The 26,094-nt window shown below is 41.3% G+C and overlaps 1 protein-coding gene across 3 annotated transcripts in view; it reads left to right on the top strand.

The window, feature by feature from the left end:
- DPP6 (dipeptidyl peptidase like 6) overlaps positions 1-26,094 on the top strand; it is a 771,331-nt gene that overhangs the window by 727,007 nt on the left and 18,230 nt on the right. For all 3 annotated transcript variants that reach the window (XM_006129324.4, XM_075922771.2, XM_006129323.5), the window contains exons 17-19: positions 13,320-13,367; positions 20,335-20,433; positions 22,876-22,945. In XM_006129324.4, the coding sequence (XP_006129386.1) occupies positions 13,320-13,367; positions 20,335-20,433; positions 22,876-22,945 (217 nt within the window). The remainder of the gene's footprint in view (positions 1-13,319; positions 13,368-20,334; positions 20,434-22,875; positions 22,946-26,094) is intronic.

The following is a 26,094-nucleotide window of genomic DNA, read 5'->3' as shown; positions in this document are numbered from 1 at the left end:
TCTCATGTGGACTGATCCAGGCTGAGGTTGATGGTGGGGTGGAAGTTGTTGAAATCCATGTGAAATTCTTCAAGGGTTTCTTTCCGGTGGGTCCATATGATGAAGATGTCATCGATGTAGCATAAGTAGAGTAAGGGTTTTAGGGGGCGAGAGCTGAGGAAATGTTGTTCAAGGTCAGCCATAAAGATGTTGGCATATACACATCGCAAACATATGGGCACATACCTGCAGATGGTGTTTCTCTTAGTATTAGCATATTGAATCCTATAACAAACTCCAGTATATTTTAGAAATACGCATAAATGGTAACCCATGCTTCCAAGTGACCCCTGGGGAAAGCTTGGATTAAAACTTCATTGCACAAGCCTAACTTGATCGAGTACCCAAAGTAGAACAAATCTCCACTTGGGGAAAGCTTGGATCACAATCTGAACTTCATAGCAATGGCTTGGAACTACAATACTGGATCCAAATGATATCTTTTTATTTTGCGGGGTGGGGAGAAAAGGGTTTTTAGGACCCAACTGTGAATGATGTAGCTCACTCCCCTGCTCTAATATTGACACATCTGAGGCCCAATGTTCCCTCCAATTTCTTCCATCCATGTGCAGAATAAATTTTGTTATGTACACCAAAGCATGTGCAGATGTGCACTTCCAGTAGGAACACATGCTGCAGGGGGCTGTGGGCACTCTATTAATCAGCTGGGCAGCAGTGGAATGTCTCCTGGGTGACTGCCCAAGTGCTCAGCTTGCAGGGAACATTGCTGAGGCCTCAGTAAAGGTGAAGGTGTAACTCTGTGCTACTGCTCCATGTCACATGGGTCTTTGGAGTTTCACGGCCCCCTCTAGCTGCATGCCCCCCGGTTTAAGGAGCTCTTTTCCATCTGGCCTGATCACTGGAAGTATGTGGACATGCCAGTGAATTGTTCCTAAAGATCACAGATTATTCACATTTCTCCTTACAGCCACCCACACACATTAGACAGGTCCCTTGATAGTTTGGAAAGCTTAGATCAGTGTGTGGCTAGAAGGGAGAAAGAGCCATCCAGGTTGCTCCTGAAAGCACTAATACCTTCACAAGCACCTGCCAAAGCCAATACTCCCTAGCAAAACCGTCTCCTTGCTGCTTATGTTAAAAAAAAATCCTCATTCCTTTCAGTCTACCCTAAGCCCACAAATACCTATTCATGTCAGTAATCTCCCAGGCTATGTCTAGACTGCAAGCCTCTTTCAAAAGAGAGCGTCTAGACTGCATGCGGAACTTTCGAAAAAGCAAGCCGCTTTTTCGAAAGAAAGCACCCAGTGAGTCTGGATGCTCTCTTTCGAAGAAGCCCTATTTACATTCAAGAACGCCTTCTTTCGAAAGAGCACTTTCGAAAGAAGGTGTTCTTCCTCGTGCAATGAGGTTTACCGCCGTCGAAAGAAAAGCCGCATTCTTTCGATTTAATTTCGAAAGAACGCGGCTGCAGTCTAGACGCAGGTGAAGTTTTTTCGGAAAAAGGCTACTTTTCCTGAAAAAACCCCTGAGTCTGGACACAGCCCCAGTGAACTCGATGGGACTGTACAGAAATGTAATCTTGCTCCGATTCCTGACACCTCACAGGATCTAGGGTCAATATTGTTTAATTTTTCTTCACTCAGTTGATCTTCAGACTCTTCTTCATTGGGACAAGTAGGCATGTCTGTACTTCAGGCACGTAAGCACGCTATCAGCCTAGAGCAGTCCAGAATCATGCAGCACTATCAGTGTTGTACGCACAGCTCAGTGCCGTGTGTCACATGAAAACAAGACAGGAGTGATGATTATTTTTTTAGGTTAGACACATATAACTAAAGATTAAAAAATGAAATGTCTTGGGAGGGGGTGAATCTCTAATGTTTGTGATAACAGGGTTGCAAAACAAAACATCTGAACATTTGTCTGTGGCATTGACTAGGCAACACTGTCAATGGGACAAATATTTTAATTATAAGCAGTGGCTCAGCAGACTCCCCATGCCTTTATTTATTAGTATGATAATATCAGGCCGATGTATGATCTTTATGCATTATGTATAAATAATTCATGAATGAACAAATAAAGAGATCTGGAATCTGTACGCAGAGAGGGCTGATGCCAATTATCTCACTTCTGCAGAGCCAGACCCGCTCCGTTCACATTGTTTGCAGCTGCTCTTTTAAATCATTCATCAGTGCTTAAGAGATATGCTGGTGGCACTGACAGAGACAATTTGAATTTTCATTGTTTACACAGTGCGAGGTTAGCTTCTGGTCTGAAATTATCTGCCACATTGAAGCCTCTAAGAGAATACAGATTAAAAGAACAGGACAAACAGCAACTACATATCTATATATCTTTATATTTGCATTTTTATATTTTTGTGGCTGTTGTTTAATCTTAATTTTTAATTGGCAATTTTTTTGTTTTGTTTTTCTTTTTTTGCTATGCTACTCAGAGCATGGAAGAATTGAGAACAAAATAAAAAACTCTCACAAGTTTTCTAAATGAATTCATGGCAAACATTTTACTCATGGAGTTGTCAAGTGATAGAATGTGATTTTTTTATTTCAGTTTCTAATTCAGCAATCTATTCTTTGCCACCTAAACACCTAGCATTGTTTCCTGCTCTCAGTTTTTAAGCAGAATTTTCCATGGAAAATAATGATAAAAGCTGCTTTAAAAAATATGAGCTATGGCCACTAGCATTTTCATTTAAATTGCTCATTGTGTTCATGCTTACTTTCAGAGTATTGCTTTATTTCTGCTAAATTTCAGTATAATGTAGCTCTTCTGCTAATCAGAGTTGGCAGCAACAACAGCTGGATTCAGTATCTAGGGGCTTCTTTTCAATAAAAGTTTTTCAATAAAAAAACTGTCTTTAGCTCCCACCCAATGATCTGGGACAATTGCACACTACCTTTTGACATCTCTGAAGCTATGGCTACACCTCAGGCTTCTTGAGAAAGAAGCTTTTTCCAGACGAGATCTTCCGCAAAAACTTCTTGCGCCAGAGAGCATCCATGCTGCAAAAGCGCATTGAAAAAGCAATGCGCTTTTGCGAAAGAGAGTGTCCAGACTGCATGGATGCTCTTTTGAAAGGAAACTCTTATTGCTATTTACAGAATGGCCACCAGGGCACCTGGGCTTTTTTTGATTGTCTCTTTTTGCGCAAAAAAAACCCTGTTCCCTTTCCACACACACCTTTTTGTGCAAGAGCTCCTGTGCAAAAAGGAGTTATTCCTCATAGAAAGAGGAATACCTACACCAGAAAAAACCCTCTGTTCTTTCATTTTACTTGTGCAAAAACACGCTGTAGTGTAGACCTAGTCTAAGAGGTAACACTTCCTTTCTTGCAAGCACAAAGTCTGAGTGTAGCAAAGAAACTTTAATAAAAAGGGGAAAGCAACACAGCATTGAATTGAGAAAACATCGCAAACGGGTCATAAACATAAACCAGTAGAAGATTTACCTGGTGTTGCTCAGGTCCTTACCTCAAATACGTGTTGTTTTTATTCATTTAAATCATTATTCTGAGGTGGGGCTGGGGATGAGGAGTTCAGTTTGCAGGCTGATATCCAGAGCATAGAGTTGCATCCCCAGATATCCTAGCTAATGGCCATTAATGGATGTATCCTCCATGAACATATCCAATTCTTTATTGAACACATTATAGTTTTGGCTTTGACAACATCCCCTGACAATTAGTTCCACAGGTTGATTCTGCATTCTGTAAAGAAGTAATTCCTTTTGTTTGGTTTAAAACTACTCTTTAATTAATTTCCCCTTGTCATTGTGGTGACATGACTTAAAGTTGCTTCCAGCATGGATAATAGCTGTGATTGTGTTTGCATGAAAAGCTATATGGGGAAGCAAAATTACTAGTTTTATGAATTGGAAATCTTGTTCCTATGGCTGTGGACTGAGCATCATTAACTACAGTAACAAATAAGAGCACCTGGCATTACATGCAAGTCCCCAGTGAAAATATTTGGGCCTGATTCCTCTCTCACCTATGCCAAATGTAAATCAGGAATAGAGCTGTCATTGACTCTGGAGTCAGTAGAGTTACATTGATGTAAACTGGGTTAGGGAGAGAAGCAAACTGTTTAAACTAATAAGCCATGTTATATTGCCTCTTTCTGATATTGGTGAGAAAGCACACTCTGCCGATTGATAATTGCTGTATTATTCCATGACTATGCTGCTTTCCCACCCCCTTTCAGTCACTAGGCACCTCCAGGCCTTGCACTTCCTTGCTGTCTATGATAGTGTTGGCTTTTCAAGGGCCATGCAGAGTGTGGGAGGTTCCATTCTGGCCCACACAGGATATGCAGCTGCATAAGGCACCTGAAAATTTAGGGACACCACTGAGTCTTAATGTCCACCTACTCACCCACCTCTTCCTATCCCTGTGCTGTTGTTTCACTTCCTCCAGAAAAGCTGTAGCCAACTTAAGAGTGAAAAAACCTATTAGAAGAACACTGAATGTGTAAAAGAGCCAATCAAGGAAGCCATTTAACAGGCATTTACCAACCCCAGGTATATACGGTCAGTTTCTGAATTACTGAGTTAGTCTGAAGATTATAAAACCGCATCACTAAAAAAATCTCACACACACACACACACACATACACCCCCGCTACACCAATTTAATAGTACTGTGTAGAGCCCCTTAAATCTTAAAGACAGCCCCCTGGTGCCACAATAAGAAGTGTTGAACTATTTTGACCTGATTTTGATCTTGTTTACACCACTTTTACCCTGATGGAATTCTGTTGATTTACATGAATTTGCTACTCTTGATTTTGGGCTCAATCCGGTGAAGTGGTGAGTGCCTTCAGCTTCCTCCGAAGATAATGGGTGGGTACAAAAGGGTTCAGTACCTCTCAGGATCAGACTCTCATGGTGCAAGGCTCCCATGCAGAAAAGCACTAAAGTACATGCTTAACTTTAAGCATATGCCTAAATCCATCTCTAATCAGCAAAATACTTAAGCAGGTGATCAATTTAAGCAAATTCTGAAATCTTATTGAGATTTAGGAATTTACGTCAGTGCTTTGCTGATTCAGGGTGTAACTGAAAGCAGACCAAGAACCTGGTATAGAGCAGAGATAAGAGGGGTAAACACCCACAAATCAATATTATTTTTAAAAATAATAAGTGGAATTTGTCAGGACTCAGGAGTCCCAATCAGACTTCTATTTGAAAAGGCTCCAGAGAGAGAGAGAGAGAGCCATGCAAACTGTACCTTCACTCTGTTTCTGTCATCTTTGAACATTTCATCGAACAAATTAGATTTCGCTATTAGATCTGTAAATGACAGTGGATGGCATTTGCCAGATGGTGTGTGTATTTTAATTGTCATGTTGTTACAGACTTAAAATTAAAGTACTGGAAGGCAGCTAATGAACATGCACTACATAATTTCCAGAATTCAACTCTGCAGCAACAGACATTGGCCACTTAGTACATTATGTGTGGTAAAAAACAGTTAACGAATTTTCACCTTTTTTGCCAGGCTAACCTCTAAACTGGTCTTATTCAACTTGGTTTAAACATAAAGATTAAACAACATTATTTGCTTCGTGTCTATAGATTTTTTTTTCTCAAAGATTTACACCCTGGCCATAACTAAACTATGTATTTTTCAGGAATACTTAACTAAATTGTAAGGAATAAACTCTAAAATGTACTGGATGATTCTAGTCAATATATTATGTCTACCATTATGTTTTTTTCCACTTGCAAAGAAAACAGTTGAGAATGCTAATTCATTCAGGTTGTGGATATATTTTTTTCAGATACCTTATTTGATATCGCTATAAAATGAGAACCAGAGACAGGGACCTTTGCTTAGCTTTATAACATTTCTTTGGCAGAAGGGCAACAGGGAGTGAGAGAATATCCACCTAAATAATACAAATTACTGTATATGTAATGTTACCACCTTAAGAGAAATCAGAGTGAGCAACATCTTTCTCACTTGCATTCTCTTCTTTGTATAAGGGATATCTTTATTAGTAGGAGACTGATTAAGCTTCCATTAAAACACTCCCATTATCCTCAATGGAAATTTGATCAGGCCCTACTTGAATAGTACTTTAACTTTGTTTCACTCCAAAAACCTTAGTTCAGTGATTGGGGGGAAGTTTTGTTGTCACTGTATATTAATAGCTGAAAAGTTGTACCAGTTTCTTCAGAAATATTTAGCATTGTTTTTGAAACTGACTGTCTATTTACCTTACTACCTACAAAACAAAATTACTAGCCTCTCACCATGAACTGTGATGATTCAGTTCCATTCTGAAACCATTTAGCAAACAGAGAATGAAGGAATCACATTGTCCATGAACAAAATTTGCTGTTAATAGACTGAAAATCAGACTACCCACATCACTCAAACTGTATAATGAATACACCTACTGTGCCTCCATTCATATCTGGACTGCACAAATGGCAAATCTTTCTGAAATGAAGAATGATATAAACTTGGCCACAGTATGTTTTTTCTATATCAGATCCTCATCTTATTTATACTGCCATAAACTCTGTAGTAACAGCATTGACTGTAACACAGTTCTTGTTTGGCTTACACTGATATAACTGACATCAGAATCTAATCCACTTAATTTGATTGATTCCTTGTATTCTTTATAAAGGAAAAAATACCATACTTCTGTGCTACTTTTTCCCTTTCTGGGAGAAATACATATCGGGCTGTGTCTATACTGGGCCACTTATTCCGGAAAATCAGCCGCTTTTCCGGAATAAGCTGTGAGCTGTCTACACTGGCCCTTGAATTTCCGGAAAAGCAACGACGCTCTACTGTACAAAATCAGCCGCTATTCCGGAAAAACTATTCTGCTCCCGCTCGGGCATAAGTCCTTATTCCGGAACACTGTTCCGGAAAAGGGCCAGTGTAGACAGCCCAGTAGTCTTTTCTGGAAAAGCGCGTCTACATTGGCCACAGACGCTTTTCCGAAAAAAGGGCTTTTCTGGAAAAGCAGCCTGCCAATGTAGACGCTCCTTTTCCGGAAAAACTGAAAACGGAATAGTATTCCGTTTTAAGCAGTTCCGGAAATTCATGCCAGTTTAGCACAGCCATAGTGTTGTAAATCTCAGAAGTGTAGCCATGTTAGTCTGTAACTTTAAAAATAATGAGCAGTCCTGTGGCACTGTAGAAGTTAACAAATATATTATACTGTGAGCTTTCATGGTAAAAGCCACTTCATCAGATGAATTGGAGTGGAAATGACAGAATCCCACATATATATAAGAGTGAAAGCATTTTCCTGTCAATTGTGGGACCAGTGTTAATAAAGCTAATGTAGTCAGGCTGGACGTGTCCCAGTCATAGCTTTTGATGTGTAAATGTGAATATCAAAGGCAGGGGAAATTTCCTTTGTAGTCCATTAACAAGTTAGTATCTTTATTCAAGACCAATATTATAGTTTCAAATTTGTAAATGAATTCTAGTTCAGATGTCCCTCGCTAATCAGGGGTAAATTTCTTTTATAGAAGAATGAAGACCAATATTATAGTTTCAAATTTGTAAACGAATTCTAGTTCAGATGTCCCTCGCTAATCAGGGGTAAATTTCTTTTATAGAAGAATAGCTACTTTTAAATCCATTATTGAATATCCAGGGAGGTTAAAATGTTTCCCTATAGGAGACACGTGTCTTACAATTCCTGATGTCTGATTTGTATCCATTAGTACTTTGTCATAGAGACGTCCAGTTTAGCCAATATACATGGCAGAGGGGTATTGTTGGCACTTGATGGCAAATATCACATTAGAGAATATACAGTTATATGAGCCCCTGTTGTTGTGGCTAATGTGGTTATGTCCTATGATGGTGTCGCTTGTATAGCTATGTGGAGTTGACACTGGGGTTTGTTGCAGAGGTAGGTTCCTAGATGAGTATATTTGTGGAATGGTGTGTGGCTGCTGGTACGTATTTGCTTAAGTTTGGAGGGCTGTCTGTAGGTGAGGATTTACCTTTCTCCCAAGGTCTGTGAGAGTGAGGGGTCATTTTCCAGGATAGGTTGTAGATGGTTAATGATGTACTGGAGAGGTTGAAGCTAGGAGCTGTAGGTAATGACCAGTGATGTTCTGTTATTTTCCTTGTTGGGTGTGTAGGTAACAATAACAGTTAATAGGTATACAGTATAGGGTGGTGTTTATGTGACCATCACTTATTTGTACTATAGTGTCAAGGAAATTGATCTCTTGTGTATGCTAATCCAGGATAAGGTTGATAGTGAGGTGGAAATTGTTGAAATCCCTGTGGAATTCTTCAAGATGTCCTTCCCATGGGTCCATATGATGAAGATGTCATCAGAGTAGTGTAAATAGAGGGATACCAGAGGATGGGAGCTGAGGAAACATCCTAGGTCAGACATAAAAATGTTGGCATATTGTGGGGCTATGCAGGTACCCATAGCAGTGCTGCTGACTAGAAGGTATAAATTGTCCCCTGTGCTCAATAACGTTAAAACTAGCATTTGCTGTGTCCAATGGCACATCTTAACACATGATTTTTTTTACTGAATGTAAAGAACTAGCAGTAATCTGAAAATAAGTATTTTGCATGAAAAAATTCAGAAAGAAAATTTAAAAAATAGTTTTGTTTGGTTTTTTCAAAAATTTTCTAGGCTACATCTACACTTTTGCTGCCATAGTAATATTGGTTAGGGTGCAGGGTTGATGTTGTTAGTGGGGCTTTTTTGTTTTTTGTTTTGTTTTTTTTTAAGGACATAGATGTACTCCTTATGTAGACGCAAGTAGAGCTGGCATAAAAGTGCTTTTTTTCCTGGATTGCTTATGTTGATTACCAAGGCAGTAGAAGCAATACTGGCAAAAGCACTTGTCTGCTATAGGTTGGACCTCTCTGGTCCAGTATCCTCAGGACCTGACTGGTCCTTGGTGAAGGATTTTTCCGGCACCCTGCTTCTGGCCCCCCTGCCTCTCCCCGCCCAGCTTCCTGGCTCCTCCCTTGCAGCCCAACTGAGCCACATGCTGGCTCCCAGACTCCCCTTGCAGCCCACCATCCTGCAGTGTGCCGAGTCTCTCTGATCCTGGAACAAAAGCTTCAGAGGGGTAATCGAGTTAATCTATAACAGGAAAAACTTAAAAAAACAATAGATTAGTAGCACCTTAAAGACTAACAAAACATGTAGAAAAGCACTAATACTCCTGTCATCTGAAGAAGTGGGCTGTGCCCACGAAAACTCATGATACCATCTACATCAGAAGTGGCCACCCCGTTCCGGATGAAGAGCCAGAGCAAAGAGCCGGATCAGCACAAAGAGCCGGAGCAAAGTTGTAGAGCAAGAAAAAAAAAAAAAGGCCTGCCCCTTTAAGAAGCGTGTTTCTATGCTTTTTGGCCTCAGCAGGCTCCTGCCAGCCACCACCATATTGGAAGCACCAGACAGCTTCCCTGCCCCAGTGAGCACAGGGGCCATTATAATGGCGTGGGCCATTCTCAGGGGCACTAGGGCGGCTTCGCGAGCCACACTGATGGGGGAGGAGGAGAAGAGCCGTATGTGGCTCGCGAGCCACGGGTTGACCACGCCTGATCTACATGTTTTGTTAGTTTTTAAGGTGCTACTAGTCTATTGTTGTTTTTTAAGTTGATCCTGAAACGTCAGTGGTCATGCGGGACCACAGATGTTGTCAGGCCAGAGACTCCCAGATTTTAGAGGTGCAACTTGTAGTATATGCTGCACCTACACAATATATATATGACATAGTTATACTAGTAAATCTTTTCTAGTGCAGATCTGACCACTGACATTTTCCAGTTTGTCAGTGGAAAAGAAAATATTTGGATGTCTGTCAGTGATATTTTTTGTTTGGAAAAAAGGCAGGTTGGGGGGCAGTCAAAAATAAGTTTTGACTGAATATTTTCAAAAAGTTTCACAGAATTCCATGGCCAAGATTTTCAAAAGTGACTTGTGATGGGCATGTGCTTTGGATTTTTTTTTTTTTTTTTTTTTTTTTGTCGTGGGGCACTGAATATGAGGAAAAGGAAAGTGTAAAAAGAAAAGATTCTTCAAGGACAGATGCTGAGCACCATCCAAAAATCAGTCTGTTCGACGGAGTGTTAAGTTGGACACCCAAAATAATTTAGTCACTTTTGAAAATACTGGCCTATAGGGAAAACAAAGAAAAAAGAAACAATGGTGCTGCTGAATGGATGTGTTGTTTATATTTTTAATCTTGAACATGTATTTCAGGGCTTGATCCTGCCAAGTGCCGAGCAGCTCACAAATGGACAGTCCATTAATTTCAATGGGACTGCTCATCTGCTTAAAACTATCCCATTGCCTAAGTGCATTGCTGGGTGGGTGCCAGAGTTTTCAGAGCTTTTCAGGATCAGGGCCTTAGCTATAGGACTGTTAGGGCAATAATAACTCTCAAAATAATAATTTCAAAATAGTGTGTCCACACTATAGGGAAGCCTCGAAATTTGTTTGAGGCAGTGTCCATTAATGTAGACATGCTGCCTTGACTTAGAGTAATTAGTTCAAAATACTCTGGGGAGTAGTTATTTCGAAATAGCTGCACCAGAGCGTCCACACTACTGCTATTTCAAAATAACTATTTCAAAATTAGCATAGTTCCTTGTGGAAAGCAGGAGTTATTATTTCAAAATAACCAGCCCCTTATTTTGAAATAATGGACTTAGTAGTGTAGACCAGAGCTTAAAGTGCCTATCCAGTTCACTTTCCACATGCTCACAGCCCATGCAACTCAGAGCATGCTGCCTGCACCCTTCAGATCACTTGTGCCTTGAAATTGTTAGCACAAGAGGAACAGTGGAAATGCCACAAGACTCTTCTGAGCCCCTTCCAATGCCACCTTAAAGACAGTGATGGGATAAGGTTTCTAACCAACCTTCTGGTGGGTTTCCCTATACAGCCAGTTGTAAACATTGCAGCCTCAGCAGGTTGCTTAGCCACACAGCATTCATGAGCCGCATTGGAAATATACACTATATGTGCTTGGAGCAAACCCCTGCCACTAAGATTTAAGCCTGTGCCAGCAGGGAAGGGAGCCCTACTGACAATGAACCTACATTGGAGCCAGTGCCTCAGAAAGATTCAGGGTAGAAAGAGCTGCCAGGAGCTCCTGTCTGTCCACAAAGCTAGACTGTGATGATGATGGGCAATCACTCATTGCCAAGCATTATTATTTTCCATGAGAGTTATGGGCCCTCAGGTGGCTGTTAAGGCCGATCCTTGAACCACAAGTTATATTACAGTGAGGACAGATGTTTCTAGGTACAGCAGAAGGCTGCTGACCATGACTAGAACCTAGTCTCTCCTTCCTCCCGCACCTCTTCTCCTCTTCAGCATGTCATCGGGCAAATTCACAATGCAGGGAGCTATTGCGTAGAGCTTGTCTCCATTTTGAGTGATCCTGGGCGATTGTCTCCCAAGTGTCAATGTCAATGTTGCACTTCTTTAAGTCATCCTTTAGCAAGTCCTTATAATGCTTCCGTTGGCATCCCACATTACAGTATCCTTTCAGCTGAGAAAATAGGACCTGTTTTGGGAGGCGATGGCCTGGCATCTGAACAGCGTGACGAGTCCAGTGAAGTTGCTGACAGATGATCATTGTCTCAATACTGGTGGTCTTTGCCTCTTCCAGAACACTGATGTTAGTACGCCTGTCTTCCCATTTGATCTTCAAGATATTGCGGAGGGAGTGCTGGTGATATCTGTCAAGGACTTTGAAGTAGTGTCTGTAGGTTGTCCAGGTTTCAGACCCATACAATAGTGTTGGAAGAATGACAGCCTGATAGACACGAAGTTTAGTGTCTGTTCCAATGACATGATCTTAAAAAACCCTGAGCTGTAAATGAGCAAAGGCCACACTGGCACAGCTCATACGATGTTGGATTTCTAAAGCAATATCTGTCCTTGATGAAAGACAACTTCCAAGGTATAGAAAATAATCAACATTCTCCAGTGCCTCTCTGTTGATTTTAATAGATGGGGCACATGGTACCTCATTTGGAGAGGGCTGATGGAGCACTTTGGTTTTCTTGATGTTGAGGGTGAGACCCAGACATGCATAGCCTGAAGATCTTTCTCAGTGTGGGCAAAAACTCCATTGACATTAGCACACTGAAGTTCCATGACAGATGTGGTGGAAATCTTACTTTTATCTTTCAGCCTGCTAAGCCTAAACAGCTTTCCATCCATTCTGTAGATGATTTCAATGTCAGCTGGGAGCTTCCCAGCAATTAGGTAAAAAATGACTGCAGTAAAGACTGCTGACATGGTTGGGGCAACGATACAGGCCTGTTTCACTCCTGTTTGTACTTTGAAAGGTTCACTCTGGGACAGCACTTTACTGTCTGTCCACAAAGCTAGCATGTACTGTACTGCCAGCCATAGTGTGCGCACTGGATGACTGGGAGTATGGTCCCCCTGCCACTAAGATCCAGCCCTCACTATTGTTCCCTCTTATTGCCTGGGTGTGGTAATGGGAGAAGACAAGGAACACGGTTAGTAACCGGATATTGGGTTTGGTGGACTGCTGGTATGAAATGGTTGGGCAGTCTTCACCTTTCTGCCCTTTTCCCTACCTCTCCTTAGCACACCTCTCCTGTGACTCCTCCAATAACAAAGGGCAGCCTTTAGACTTTACTGTCAGTTTTTCTGCTAACTTCTCTGAGAAAATCACTCCCTCCTGTTAGCAGGTATTTGCACAGTACCTACCATAGTTTACACAGAATCTAAGGACACTGATCATGGCCTTTGGATGCTACCTCAATATAAATATTAAACAATAGTCACTCTGTTTACAAACTGGTGGATACACATTGCACAGTAGCTATGCAGTGCGTCTCTAGAGTGAACCTGTGACCTTTTGTATTTTTGGAACCTACCCGGTGTTTGATTTTAAAAAAATTTACAGCATCTATGTAAAAGCAACTACTAACCAGTGCACATCAAATGTGAATGCTTTTTGCAATGATGTTTGTGTGTCATTAGAATAAATTAAAAAGCAAATGATTGAATTGTGTTTGTGCTAATTAAAATATTTACAAATTTGAGAAAGATGCATTTATTGTCCCATCGGGAAAGGGTCCTTAAACCTTTCATGTCTTGGAGTTTATAGTGCTGCCATTAATTTATAGGCTGTTATGTATACCTGGGTGATTGGCTGTTTAGATTACTCTTCCATGACACATAATTCCTAAGAAGTCTGCAACTTCAATGGATTAGAAAATGGGTTTATATGTACACATATATATGCGTTTGTTTTAACCAAATGCCTTTCTTTTCCTTCTTTTCAAGGTCCAAGAGTTCCAATTGTGACTGTTCATAACATGACAGATAAACAAAGTAAGTACTGGGCTATATTGTGCACATTGTCAAAGAAAAGCAGTCAGGCAATATAATAAAACACAGCCATTCTCCATTAGACTTTAAATTGGAAGTACCCAGACGTGCCTATAGGTGGGCCACAGAGGCATCTTAGCTGGAACTGAAGGGCCTAAACCAATATGTGTTGTACTGAGCAGATTGTTAGGAAGATGGTGCACCTCGGGTGAACCTCTTTGTGCTAGAGGCACAATGTGCATGTTTTAATTTTACCTTGCCCTCCCCTCCCCTGCTATGTGTTTCATCTACCAGTTGCATGTTTTTGTAGCCTCAACTGAAATTTCTTTGAGGCAAGGGGTGCCTTTTAGTAAGGGTTTGTACAGCACCTAGGACAGACGAACCCTAGTTGCTGAAAGGAGCCTTGGGCAATACGGTAATACAAATAATAAGCAATATGCTTGAACCTCTTTAATCCAGCAATCCTGGGAAACAGGGAATGGGACTGTATCTCATATGAAGCCAGAGTGTGTTAACCTCCCCCTTTCCATCTCCCCCACAAGATAATAAACAGTTTTATAGAGGACAGATACTGAATTTAGTTAACCTGACCCTCACACAACCCAGACCTGCAAATGGCTGTGGCTTCACTTTAAACATGCCCAGCTCTTTAAAACACAAAGAAATAGAGGCAAGGTCCCTTCTCTGCACAGCTACTATCTGGCTTGCCCCCATTACGATCCAGAGCCATATTCATACATTTCAACTGTAAGCAGTGTGAGGTGGGAACCCTGTTTTCACCACGTCTGTACGATGGGTAGCACATTGGAGCCTTGTTTTGTGTATCTGAGGCTTCTAGGCATTGCCATAAGGCTGATGATAAACAGTAAGGAGGCTTGATATGCTCCAGCTTCTTTTCATGGCCCTGGCGATGCAAAGCAGCTGTCAGTCTGGTATAACTGGCTTTGCAGCTATTTAGTGGTGCCAGAGCAGCTCCTAGTTGCCAGAGTGTACCAGTGAACCTGGCCCACAAATGCAGAGCCTGCTAGGGGATGAGTACCTCTCACTTCCCTTTGAAGGCTGTGGATCTGAGGGCACTTTATAGGAGTCTGTGACAGGAGACAAGCCTCAAAGCGGTAGCCATGTTATCTGCAAAAACAACAAGGAGTCCTGTGGCACCTTAAAGACCAATAGATGTATTTGGGCACAAGTTTTTAAGGGTAAAAAACACTTTGTCCATGTGTAACTGCCACAGGGCAGATTTGAACTTGGGGCCTGTAGAGCTTAGCGTAGGAGCCACTACAGCATAAGCTCAGCTTAGACTGTAGTGCTCCCTTGTTCTTAGTGCTTGCTCTCAGTGCCAGTACATGGGACAGTGAACCACACTAGGTGTGTGGGTTACACCTGGTCCATCTATCTTTGGCCAAACTACAGCTTATTCATGGCTCCCCAAACAGAATATAAATCCCCCTCCACACATTCAGCCGACTGTGGATGAGCCGATGAGCGGAGTTAGTTTTATGAGCTGATCTATATGAAATTGTGACATGTCAAAGTGCTGTGCTTCTGGTGGAAGGAATAGTCACAGCAGCGTGAGTGGCAGCAGGGTATAGCCACCTCAAAGTGTAACCCATACACCTAATGTGGTTCCACTGTTCCATGGCACTTAGACCACTTACAGTGAGATAAAAGAACAAGGGAGCTCTACAGTCTAAGCTGCGTGCCAGGTGGCTTTATAGCCCAAACTGTAAAGGGTCCTATATGAAGCTTCTCAGGTCCCAGGTTCAGATCTGCCCTGTGGTGGTTACATGTACATCTGACAAAATATTGTTGATCAATGGAAGTCTATGCCCAAATAAAGCTGTTAGCCCTGGTCAACATTAGGGAGTTATTTCAAAATGGGCAATTCTCTCATGCATTGGGATTAGCACTGAAGAAACTGTGAGGCCAAGAACTTTGTTATCAACAACAAACCCAGAGTTGAGCAGTTGTAAGAAATGTGATCGAGAGTGGAGGGGTGATGACCAGCTCAAGGAAACCAAATTTGTGCTCCTTCTGCTCAAGCTAGGGTAATCAGGATGATGCAAACAGTGGGAAGGGCTCACTGCCCTGAGTGCATACCTAGCATCTTGGACAGATGTGAACTTGAGGTGGCTATACCCTGCTGCCATTCACGCTGCTGTGACTATTCCCTCCACCAGAAGCACAGCACCCCAGAGAAGCCCTGCAGCTCCCTCTAGCTCTGTTGGACACCACGGATCCTTCAAAGTACCTTTTCTGGTGGTCCCCAGCATGGCTACCCTGGAGCCACCTTTAAAACAGGGTTGGCACCATAGACTAAGCAGTGTAAAGTAGTTATATTGGCCTGGGCCTGAGCTTGTTTTTCTGCAGATGTACTGCTGGTTTTAACAGGGGGAATAAGAAAATGGGGTAACTATCCCCAGGTCTGGAGAACTCCCTCTCTGGGACCCAATGCAGAGCAGATGGAAACAGTGCCAGGGAGGTAGGACAAAAGCAGATCCAAGTACAAAAAGAATTGCCAATGTGTGGAGCTGGGCCCTGGTGAAAATGCAGCTTCTGCAATGCATAAATACCAGCTGGTACTTAAAGATAGGTAGTTGATGCTAAAACAGTCAAAGAGGCTCAGAAAATAACCTCTTTACATTTCAGGTTAATAATATAGAGTATATACTGCAAACATGCTGTTTCGATAATCTCCACACACTGTGTAAGTACCTACCAACTTCTCAGCCTCTCTGTAGTCTCTCCAGCTATTATGGTATATTAGCTCATTTTGTCTCCAATGGAGGCTTTGGCTTGTTCCCCCTCCCCCCTCACTTTGTACCAGTTTAAGTCAGATGTAGCCGCATTACAGTCAGTAGAGTTACAATGGTGTAAATTAGAAGAAACTGAGAGGAACATCAGGGCCATAGAAAAAGCTGAACTTGAGCCAAGGTAATTTCTGTGTTTCTGCAGGCTACCCAGTCCTAGGAGGCTACAGCATTAGGCTGTCAGAAACATTTCCACATGCCAGGGATTGCTTCATAACTCTGTGAATTGCAATTACAAGGAGGCTATGTGAGCTCATTATTTTAAGTAACTGAGAAAGTGGCCTGTTTTGTATCTGCTTGTTTTCTGTTTTCTCTCAATGTCAGTGAAACTAAGAGCATGACTAAAGCAGTCAAGATTTCGTCCTGATTTTGGACTTTTGCATGCAGGTGATTTAATTGTTGGACATTCAAAACCAGACTGGATTTTTTCTTTCGATTTTCTTTTTCCTTTGATATAAATATTTTGATTTTCTGATTGCATTTAACAGCATATTCCTTATAATACTCTCATAATATTGAAGACAGGATCATAAATGACTATAGACAGTGTTATCATGGAAAGCCCAAAGCAAATAAAAGACTTCACTGAAGTGGCATAAAACATACTGAGAATGTTGATGTATATGAAGAGTTATAGTGTGTAGTATTTATTGCATAGTATTTATTGCACAGAAGCTGCACAAAACTCATTTTCTTTGCTAAAATGCATGATTTCTACCTTTGATTAGTGTTTCCCTTGTTTCCTCATTTTCCAGTTTTCTTCTGAATAATGGAGACAGTTATGGCAGTTGCCTGTTACTGAATTTGTTCATTTAATATAAGACCTTTACTCAATAAAAAGCATTTGTCTCAATATTCTGCAGTAATCTGATAACAATGAGTCACGCTGAATATTATAGAGTGCTTACATTTAATTAAGCACTGACCATTTGTACTTCACAGTCTAGTGTTCCCTGTAGTCCTAAAGCAGAAAAGAAAGTCCTTTAGGAGCTGTGCCAATCTTTCCTTATTTCCTTCACTCTGTTCCTGCCTTTCTCTGGATGCAATTATATGAACAAATAAAATGGCTTTACTGAACTCCCCTGTGTGACAGACCTCTTTCTGCTGATAAAGCTAGTTGTGTGGGCCATAATTAAAAGGGAATTCTAATATTTAACTAAACTTAATAGACTGTTGCTTTGGAGCTTTTGTGGGGGTTATGAATTCAATAGAGATGAGCCAGGCTATTCAAAAACATGTTGAATAGTCATTGAACCATTATAGCCACTTGCTGAAAGAGCTGTGAAATGTATTAGCTGGTAACGACATATTTTTGTGCTGTGCGTGCTTTTCTATTCACTGGAGATGATGGGCATGACTAAATGTGATTCAGAACATGATTGTGAACTACCTACAGTATTATATTTTCAGGAGGGCCTGAGGGAGTAGTATCCATAAGCATAAGTATCATTAAAATGCACTTGTAGTCAATAAAATGTGTAACTGGAGTTGGGAGGTTCCACGTTATATTTTACTCAGTGTCTTCCAGATCAAATAGGCCATATGTATTACGATTTCATAGGAAAAATAATTCTGGTTCAGACACCCAGCTTACAGAAGATGAAGTGTTCATGGGCCCACATTTCAAGAAGGATGGGGTCAGAAGGATGGACCCCTTCTGGAAAAGACCCTTGTATGTAGAATCTGAGACCTTAGGACACACACATGAGAGTCATGAATCAAGCCCGTATCCGCCAGATTGTGGCTTTGAGAATCAAAAGGCACTGTCCATTGTCACAGCCCACTGTATTAAGGAGTAGAGGGAAGATATAAACTAGTTCCCTGCACCCATGACACAGAAAAGATAGCCTGTGCCGAAGTATTAGGGTTCAGGTGTGTGGTGCAGAATCTGGGAACCTGAGAGTTACAGCTGGCCCTTGACTGAGGGAGGCTAGGGTCAGGCGAGTGCTTGGTTGAAGGCCTGCCGGTACAGGGACTACTCCTCTGACAGAGTCATTTCTGGCACAGCCAGTCCATTGGAAGAGTCAAAGAGTTGGGCTTTGATGGACCCCAGTGGAAGAGGACATTGGATTCTCCCTGGAATGGAACATTCTGGTCCTGCCTTGATGATTCAGGCTGGCCACTCTGGTTGTGTTGTTCAGTGTAATCATGGCTGAGGGAGAAAATAGAGGCACAATCTCTAGGGCTATATCTATGCAGCAGTTATTTTGGAATAACCGATGCTATTCCGAAACAATATAGTCTGTGTCTACATATCAAGCAATTATTTTGACAGTATGTTGAAATAATGTCAAGCTGGAGGACTTCTTACTCCAATTCCTGTAACCCTCATTTTACAAGGAGTAAAGGAAGTCAGAGAATGCTCTAACAGACTTCCTGCTGCATAAACAATGCCAAACGTTGAAGTAAGCTATTTCAACTTAAGCTACGCAATTGACGTAGCTCAAGTTGCACAGCTTATTTCAGCTTTAGCCCTGCTGTGTAGATGCGCCCTAACAGTTTTGGGAACCAGGGAGTTGCTGTGGCACTTTGTTTCCAATGGCCTGACCTAAAGAGTTGTTAGGAGATAGGGGTCCTTGACGCAGGGCAGACTTCATTTCCTGAAGGGAATGACTTAGGCCTTCTCTGTCAAGGGGAGGAAAGAAAACAAGTCTTGTCAGAAAGGCTAAGAATGGAACCTGGCCTGCAGGAAAGCCATGCACGATCAGACACAGTTGCTCCATGTTGGGAATCCTGGCCTACTCTCCACTTAGCATACATTGCTGCTAGGAACCTTATGGGTACTACAGCTGAGTATAGGGGGTGGGACAGCTCCAGGTCCATCTGTAAGCTGTTTTGGAGAGAAATAGCTTAGCTGCTGGCCTCCTGGCTGGAAGGGAAGGGCCATCTGGAGATGACTCACCCCATGAGTGCTGGAGAATTTGACTTCAGAGCAGAAGGCTGCTCAGCTTCTACGTACAACCTGGGGAGAAGGAAAGGGACTGCTGCTGGGAAAATAGCCAATCAGGAGACAGGGACAGTTTAACAGGAGCCAATGGAATAGCTATGAGGAAGATGCCACTCTTGGCAACTGCAGGATAAGCCTATAAAATAGGGCCACTCCTGGTCCCAAGCACCCATGAATCCAGTCAAAGTGGGCTCAGCCCTCAAGCTGGGAATCCTGAAACTAGGACACTCATATTTGGTGGAACATTTGAAAATCTAGGGCTTCGGTCTTAACCACTAGAATCCTCTGCCTGCTGGATACAGAGCATAATGCTGACCCAAGGAAGATATTTAAAATGTGAGCAAGCTCTGCTGCAATTCGTAGACCAGTGTGGTAGACAATAACAGGGTTTAAAAAGAAGCTAGATAATTTCATGGAGGTTAGGTCCATAAAAGGCTATTAGCCAGGGGATAGAAATGGTGTCCCTGGCCTCTGTTTGTCAGAGGCTGGAGAAAGATGGCAGGAGACAAATTGCTTGATCATTGTCTTCAGTCCACCCTCTCTGGGGCACCTGATGCTGGCCACTATCGGCAGACAGGCTACTGGGCTAGATGGACCTTTGGTCCGACCCAGTACAGCCGTTCTTATGTTCTTATGTAGACGATGAATGATGTTCTGTTTAGAGATTTCATTGACTTTTAATTGTTTCATATTGATTTCACATGCCTGGAGAACTCTCCAACAGAATATCTTCCTCAAGAGTGAGTCTGAACATAAACATGCACCAAAAAAACCCTCTTCTCCAAATCTACTTGAACTTCAGAGTGAGCTCTTCAAGGGAATTGATTCATCCCATATCTTCTGTTGCTTTGTCTGAGGCTAAAACAGTTACAACATCTAGACTTACAAGGCTAGATCCTCAGCTGGTGTAAATCCACTTAGTCCGATTGATTTCAGTGGGTGCTAGTGTATACCACTCTTGATCTGGAATGAAGATTTGTTTTCTATGGGATACAGAGCCTATTATAATTTTTTGGATATAGAGCACATTTCAGAAATAGCACAAAGTATCTATTACATATTAACTGTGCATCTCTCACCATAGACTTCAGACGGGACAGCATGTCTAGTAGGAAAATATATAATTTACAAATATTAGGGGCATGGGTAAAATGTTAAGTTATCTATAAATAACTTCAAAGGGTTTGTGCGGTTTCTGCCCTTATTCTTTTAGAAATATTTGAGCTGGAGGTAAATGAAAACGTGCAGCTGACTGTCAATGACAGGCAAATGCCTAAAGTGGAGTACATGGAAATCAAGATAGACGATTACAGTAAGTAGCTTTTTTCTCCTTGTTTAATTATTGTGGTGAAATAGCACAATCATCTTGCCTGGATTGGCAGGAGGAAAAATTACTGTGGCTCTCAGTAATGTTGTCCTGTTTGGGAGGTAATTTGTTAGGGTATGTTGCATAGAAGGAAGTTATTTTGGAGACAGGTGCTGATGAGGAAGGAGGAGACAGAAAGAGAAAAGGATACAAATTAGATTTGATATTCAAAAAAATCATACTAGGAGGTGACCTAATATGGCTCAGCAGTACTACAGGGTGTGTTGGCTCAAACGTGACTGGTTTATTAGTTAAAATAGGTTGGAAATGGAATATTGTATGTGCTTGCTAGCTACAACTGTGGCAGTCTCTGAGCACAGAGCAATAAATTGCAGTAATTCAAGCAATAGCCAGGATACAGGCATGTAAGAGATTTTTAGTCTCAGTAACTTAAATTTGTTCATGAAACCCTGTAATTTGATAGAGGTTGAGAAAAGCAGATGTATAAGAAAAGCAAAGTAAGATCTTATTTGCAGAAGAGAAGAATGAAAATGGAACAGTTTAAAAATGCAGAATGCAGGTAGCCCTATTTTTTTTGGACACTTCTTAATTAAATATTCTTTTCACATCTTGTGTGCAAATGAGGCTAGACTAAAGGAAGAGGATGAGGGCAAAGATACAAACAAATGTACATAATATAGACAAAGTTAGAGCCAAATATTTCCTGCCAGCCTCCTTAGCTGCACCTACAACATTTGTAAGAGCATCTGTTTTATTACATGCAAGCTCCACATTTGAAATCCCAAAATATGTAATGACTCCTACAGATCTTAATCTCTGCATGGCGTTTGTGTGGTTATACTTGACAATTCAGAAGCAGTTAAGGAAACTGGGCTAAATATATGTTCCTTGATACTTCCCCTACGATGGGATTGGTCATAGTAGAGATTTTCTTCAAATGCACAATGGTGAAAACAACCTTTCAAATACAACATAGAATGACACAGAAAAAGGCATGAGAGAGGCAGTGTTACTGCATAATCTGGACTAGTGAGTGGTGTTATTAAACACAAGGCCAAAAGCCGAGTCTCTGCAGCTATCTGAACACTGCAGTAATTACCTAAAATGCTCTGCCTCTAACATTGTTGTTATGAAGAGAAATTGATTCATAGAAAAAAAGGAAAACAGAGCTGTGCATTTCCTGAACATTTTGGGCAAGGACAGAAGATAAGTGACAGCCTATCATTAAGATCCTGCTCTGTCCAGACCACATGAACCATTTCCTAATCATATTTTGAATTTACTATAAATAACTCAAGAACTGTTGCTGGCATTGATAACTGCAGTTGTTGGTGAAAGTATCTTCTGCTGATCTTTACTAACCTGTTTTTGTGTGTAATAAATACAAGCTGATTGGATTTTTTTCATGTGCCTTTGCCATGTGTCCAAGGCCTGCCCTAAAGGCGTCCGAGTCATGGGAGCAGTGTGTGCCACGTTTTATGTATATTTAAAGTCAAATAGTGTGTCTCTAACTGTCCCTGGGCCATTGCAGTCCATTAGCATTCAGATGGAATAAGTAATTAGACTGAATATCAGAAAATGATTGCAATATAAACCACTTAAATCTAGTGGTTAATCTGTATATTAATTGTATTGAAAATCCTGCTAATACCAATTTAATTGCCATGCCTTTGGTAATCTGGATTATAGTTAATATTTTAAAGACAAATGGTGTCTCCTTAATGCAGAAATCGTTTGTATGGGAGCAATTTCATATACCGATTGGTGGTCAAGAAGTGCATTTCAGAGCAGTTACATGAAGTTTTTGGGGAGTGTCATAGCACAACTGGGGCTGACTCAGCTGTCACATGCACTGATCTTATACCAATGTAACTCTGTCAACTTGGAGTTACTCCTGCTTTGTATTATACCAGAGAAGTGAGATCAAAATTGAGGGGCCCAGAATTTAGTATTAAGAGGCAAGTCCAGCCCCTAAGTATCTTGAAGCCCCTACACCAGAAAAATTCTAGCTGTCAGATCATCAACTATATTTTAATTGGCAATTGTACTTTCACATTCCTTTTGTCTTAAGCTATCATTACCCTCTTTTTTTTTCTTTTTCTATTTTGCTTCCCAAAAATATTGATTCCTGGCAGTGTCACTCATCCAGCTGCCTAAAGGGAAAATAATAGCTATTGCCAGATGTTAATTGCATGTTGTGTAAGTGATGCATGACTAAATAGCTCACTCTAGGTTTAAATTTTTTGTTACCTCAGCTATAAAGGTCTGGATTTTATCCTTAATTACATCTGTGATTTTAGGGTTTTACTTACCAGAGCATCGTATAAAATGCTGTTTTATTTCTGCTGCTAAGTAGCCACAACGCTGTAAAAATCTGTTATAGTTATCTCAACATTCCCCTTGTTGTTATTTGTTACTTTTGCCTAGAATTGCCAATGCAAATCTTAAAGCCAGCAACCTTTGCGGACACCATACACTATCCTTTGCTACTGGTTGTGTAAGTTTTCTTATTTTTATTTCTAAACTGTAATTCTTATTTTTATTTGTTAAGACCAAAAAGAAATCAAGATCAGAGCTCTAATATGCAAGGTGCAATAGAAATAGAAAATAAAAGATGATTCCATGTAAGGCCCATATTCTGTAAAGAATTACACACATGCTGAACTATACACACTCTGGGTATGTCTAGACTACATGGCTCCATCGACGGAGCCATGTAAATTAGTTTACCCAGCACAGGCAAAGAAGCGGAGATTTAAATAATCCCCGCTTCATTAAAATAAACATGGCCGCTGCGCTGTGCCGATGATCAGCTGATCCGGCACAGCGTGGTAGTCTAGACGCAGATCGGTCGGCTGGGGAAGCCTTTGCTGACCGATCCTGTAATCCTCGTTTCACGAGGCATAAGGGATCGGTCGGCAAAGGCTTCCCCAGCCGACTGATCCGCATCTAGACTACCGTGCCAGATCAGATGATCATCGGCACAGTCTGGCGGCCATGTTTATTTTAATGAAGCGGGGATTATTTAAATCCCCACTTCTTTGCCTATGCCGTGTAAACTAGTTTACATGGTAGACTAACTGAAGTGTAGGAGCATAAGCTTTCGTGGGCAAAGACCCACTTCGTCAGATAGTGTAAACCTCTGATAGTTTACATGGCTCCGTCAACGGAGCCATGTAGTCTAGACATACCCTCTGAGTATTGATATTGACTTCAAGAAACACACTACATTTTACAGAGATCTCTTATACCTAGTCAAGTGCTGTGTTTGATACTGACTACAGACAATACTCTCTGCATGCAAGTCCAACTTCTTTAGACTGAGGACACATAGACAAAGCAAGTAAGCTTTCATGGCAGCGGGTCTCAGAGCCTAAGGTCTATTGACTTTGGCTCATGCAAAAGCCCTAAAAATAGCTGTATAGACATTCAAGCTGAGTCTGGAGCTATTTTTAGTGCCAAAGTGTAAACTCAGGTCTGTAGACCCAGGCTCTTAGACTTGTGGCTGTGAAACCCTACTTGCCATGTAGACGTACCCAAAAGATCTGCATAGTTAAAGCCAGAGTGATAGCAGACCAAACCCACTAGGAGCCAGCTATTTCAGGATAATAAAGGAGATGTCTTTAAAAGGAGAGGAGGGCTGCCTATGAGAGAACAAGTCACATGAAAATGTCAGCATTTTTAAAAAAAATTCTAATCCTGCTACCTTTCGGGTGAACCTGAGGGGTCAGCTACAGAGTTTTTCAATCTGCTACTGAAATGTGAAACTTCCTTCAAGATCTTCAAATAGATTTTTCACTGAACAAGTTGTGTCATCTCTCTACCACACATAACAGTGCTGGCTCCACTCCCCTCTTCCAAATTGGTTATTATCTCTCTCAACCCTGGCTACAAACACAACAAATTGCCTCGGGCAAAAATAAACACAGTCTTAATGAAAATTCACTTTAAACCTAGCAGAAAGTTGTGAAATCAGCTTTTTCTCGATATTGCACCTATTAGGAAGGACATTTTTATTTAAACCCCTGCACATCCCTCCCTCCCATGGCTCCTGAATATTATAATTTCAGAGAATCTCTTAACATGACTGGCTGAGCCCACTCACATTAGAATACTATATTATGGGATGCATAGTCTTCCTGCTGTTGAAGAATAGTTTATATGTTTACTTTTTAATGGGCTATTATAGCCTCTGCAGCAGCTTCAGCCTCAAGTTAGTCTGCCATGTGGTCCTAGAAATAGAAGTTAATAACCAGCCACCTCCGTCCAAAAGTAGTTTTCCTCATCTCAGCACCAAACTGTTAATGGCATTTATCCCAACAATTGAGCTGTCCTTACAGCTAGGTCACTGAATCACTTAGCCCCAGATCCTTAAAGATTTTTCAGGTTCCTAACTCCCATTGATTTCAAATAGGGATGCACTTTGCCAAGAGAAAGGCTTCTGATATGGGAATGAAGGAGGCAAAGATGCATTGCTAATGAATTCCAAAACATCACCCTGCAGCTTCTTTCAATGAAGGACAAAAGCACTGCAGTAAACACGCTACCACATCACAAAATTACTTCAGCAAAAACATACTTCATTATACAAGTGCTTGAGGAAGATTGGTACTCATCAAGCTAACAACACTTGATTAGGCTGCCTCTGAAAGTGGATGCTCCTGGGCCTTTGTGGAGCGAATGCAAATAACTTAAGACATCTGCATGTTAAAATATCGGGAGAAGTTTTGTTGTGTCTCTGGGAGCCCAAAAAAGCAAGGAAAGTGGGTGGAAAGGTCATTATCCTGAGTCATTTAGAACTAATTCAGCAAAATGTCCTGTCCCTGCTCACCCTATTTCTGTGGATGCATTGTAATTTCTGCTTTGTGTATTTGTGTGGTCATGTGTGTTTCTTAAGACCATTTAGGACTGAGTATCATCAAATAGCATGCAAGCTAAGGCCTTGATCTTAGAATGAGAACTTCATTGATGGAACCTAGTCTGGGAGTGCAGGGCAGGATATGGGGGAGAAGTCTGCCTGCGCAATTCTCTTCCACATTCAGAATTTCTCTGAGAGGGATCCCTGTTCGACTGATCACTCTGCCCACTCCAAAGTTGCAACGAGAGCTGAATTATTATAAAAGTCAACTGTTTTATCTTCAGTTTTGTTTTGTAATTTGCCTTTCACTTGTATCTGTTTTAAAAATAGATACATCAAGTGATATTCTTGAAAGAGAGAGGAAGTTTATGATGGGTGACAGGAGTCTAACGGCTCCAAAGGCATTACTTCCCCCAAACTTTCTGCAGTGTTCCCAGGCGAGGCCCTTCCAGTTAATCTCTGCCAGCAACCCTGCCAGAGTTCAGCCCCTTCCAACTGGAGGGATGAGAGAGAAAGGGGAAAAAAAGTATATTGGGACCAGTTCCTCAAGCTGTGCATAATGGCATAACAGTATTAACTTCAGTGAAATTACGTCACTACACCAAGTTGAGGATCTGGCCCATTTATAGGGATGCTTCAGAGTTACACAAATCATGGTGGCAGCTGCCATATAAGAATCTAGATAAATAGCCAGGAAACCTCCCTGCATAGAAATCATAGAATCATAGACTCCTAGGTCTGGAAGAGACCTTGAGTCCAACCCCCTGACCAAAGTAGGACCAACCCCA

The sequence above is a fragment of the Pelodiscus sinensis genome, chromosome 2 (genome assembly GCF_052426305.1).
Source record: "Pelodiscus sinensis isolate ZL-2025 chromosome 2, ASM5242630v1, whole genome shotgun sequence".
Lineage (NCBI taxonomy): Eukaryota > Metazoa > Chordata > Testudines > Trionychidae > Pelodiscus > Pelodiscus sinensis.
This window is presented reverse-complemented; position numbering and strand designations above follow the sequence as displayed.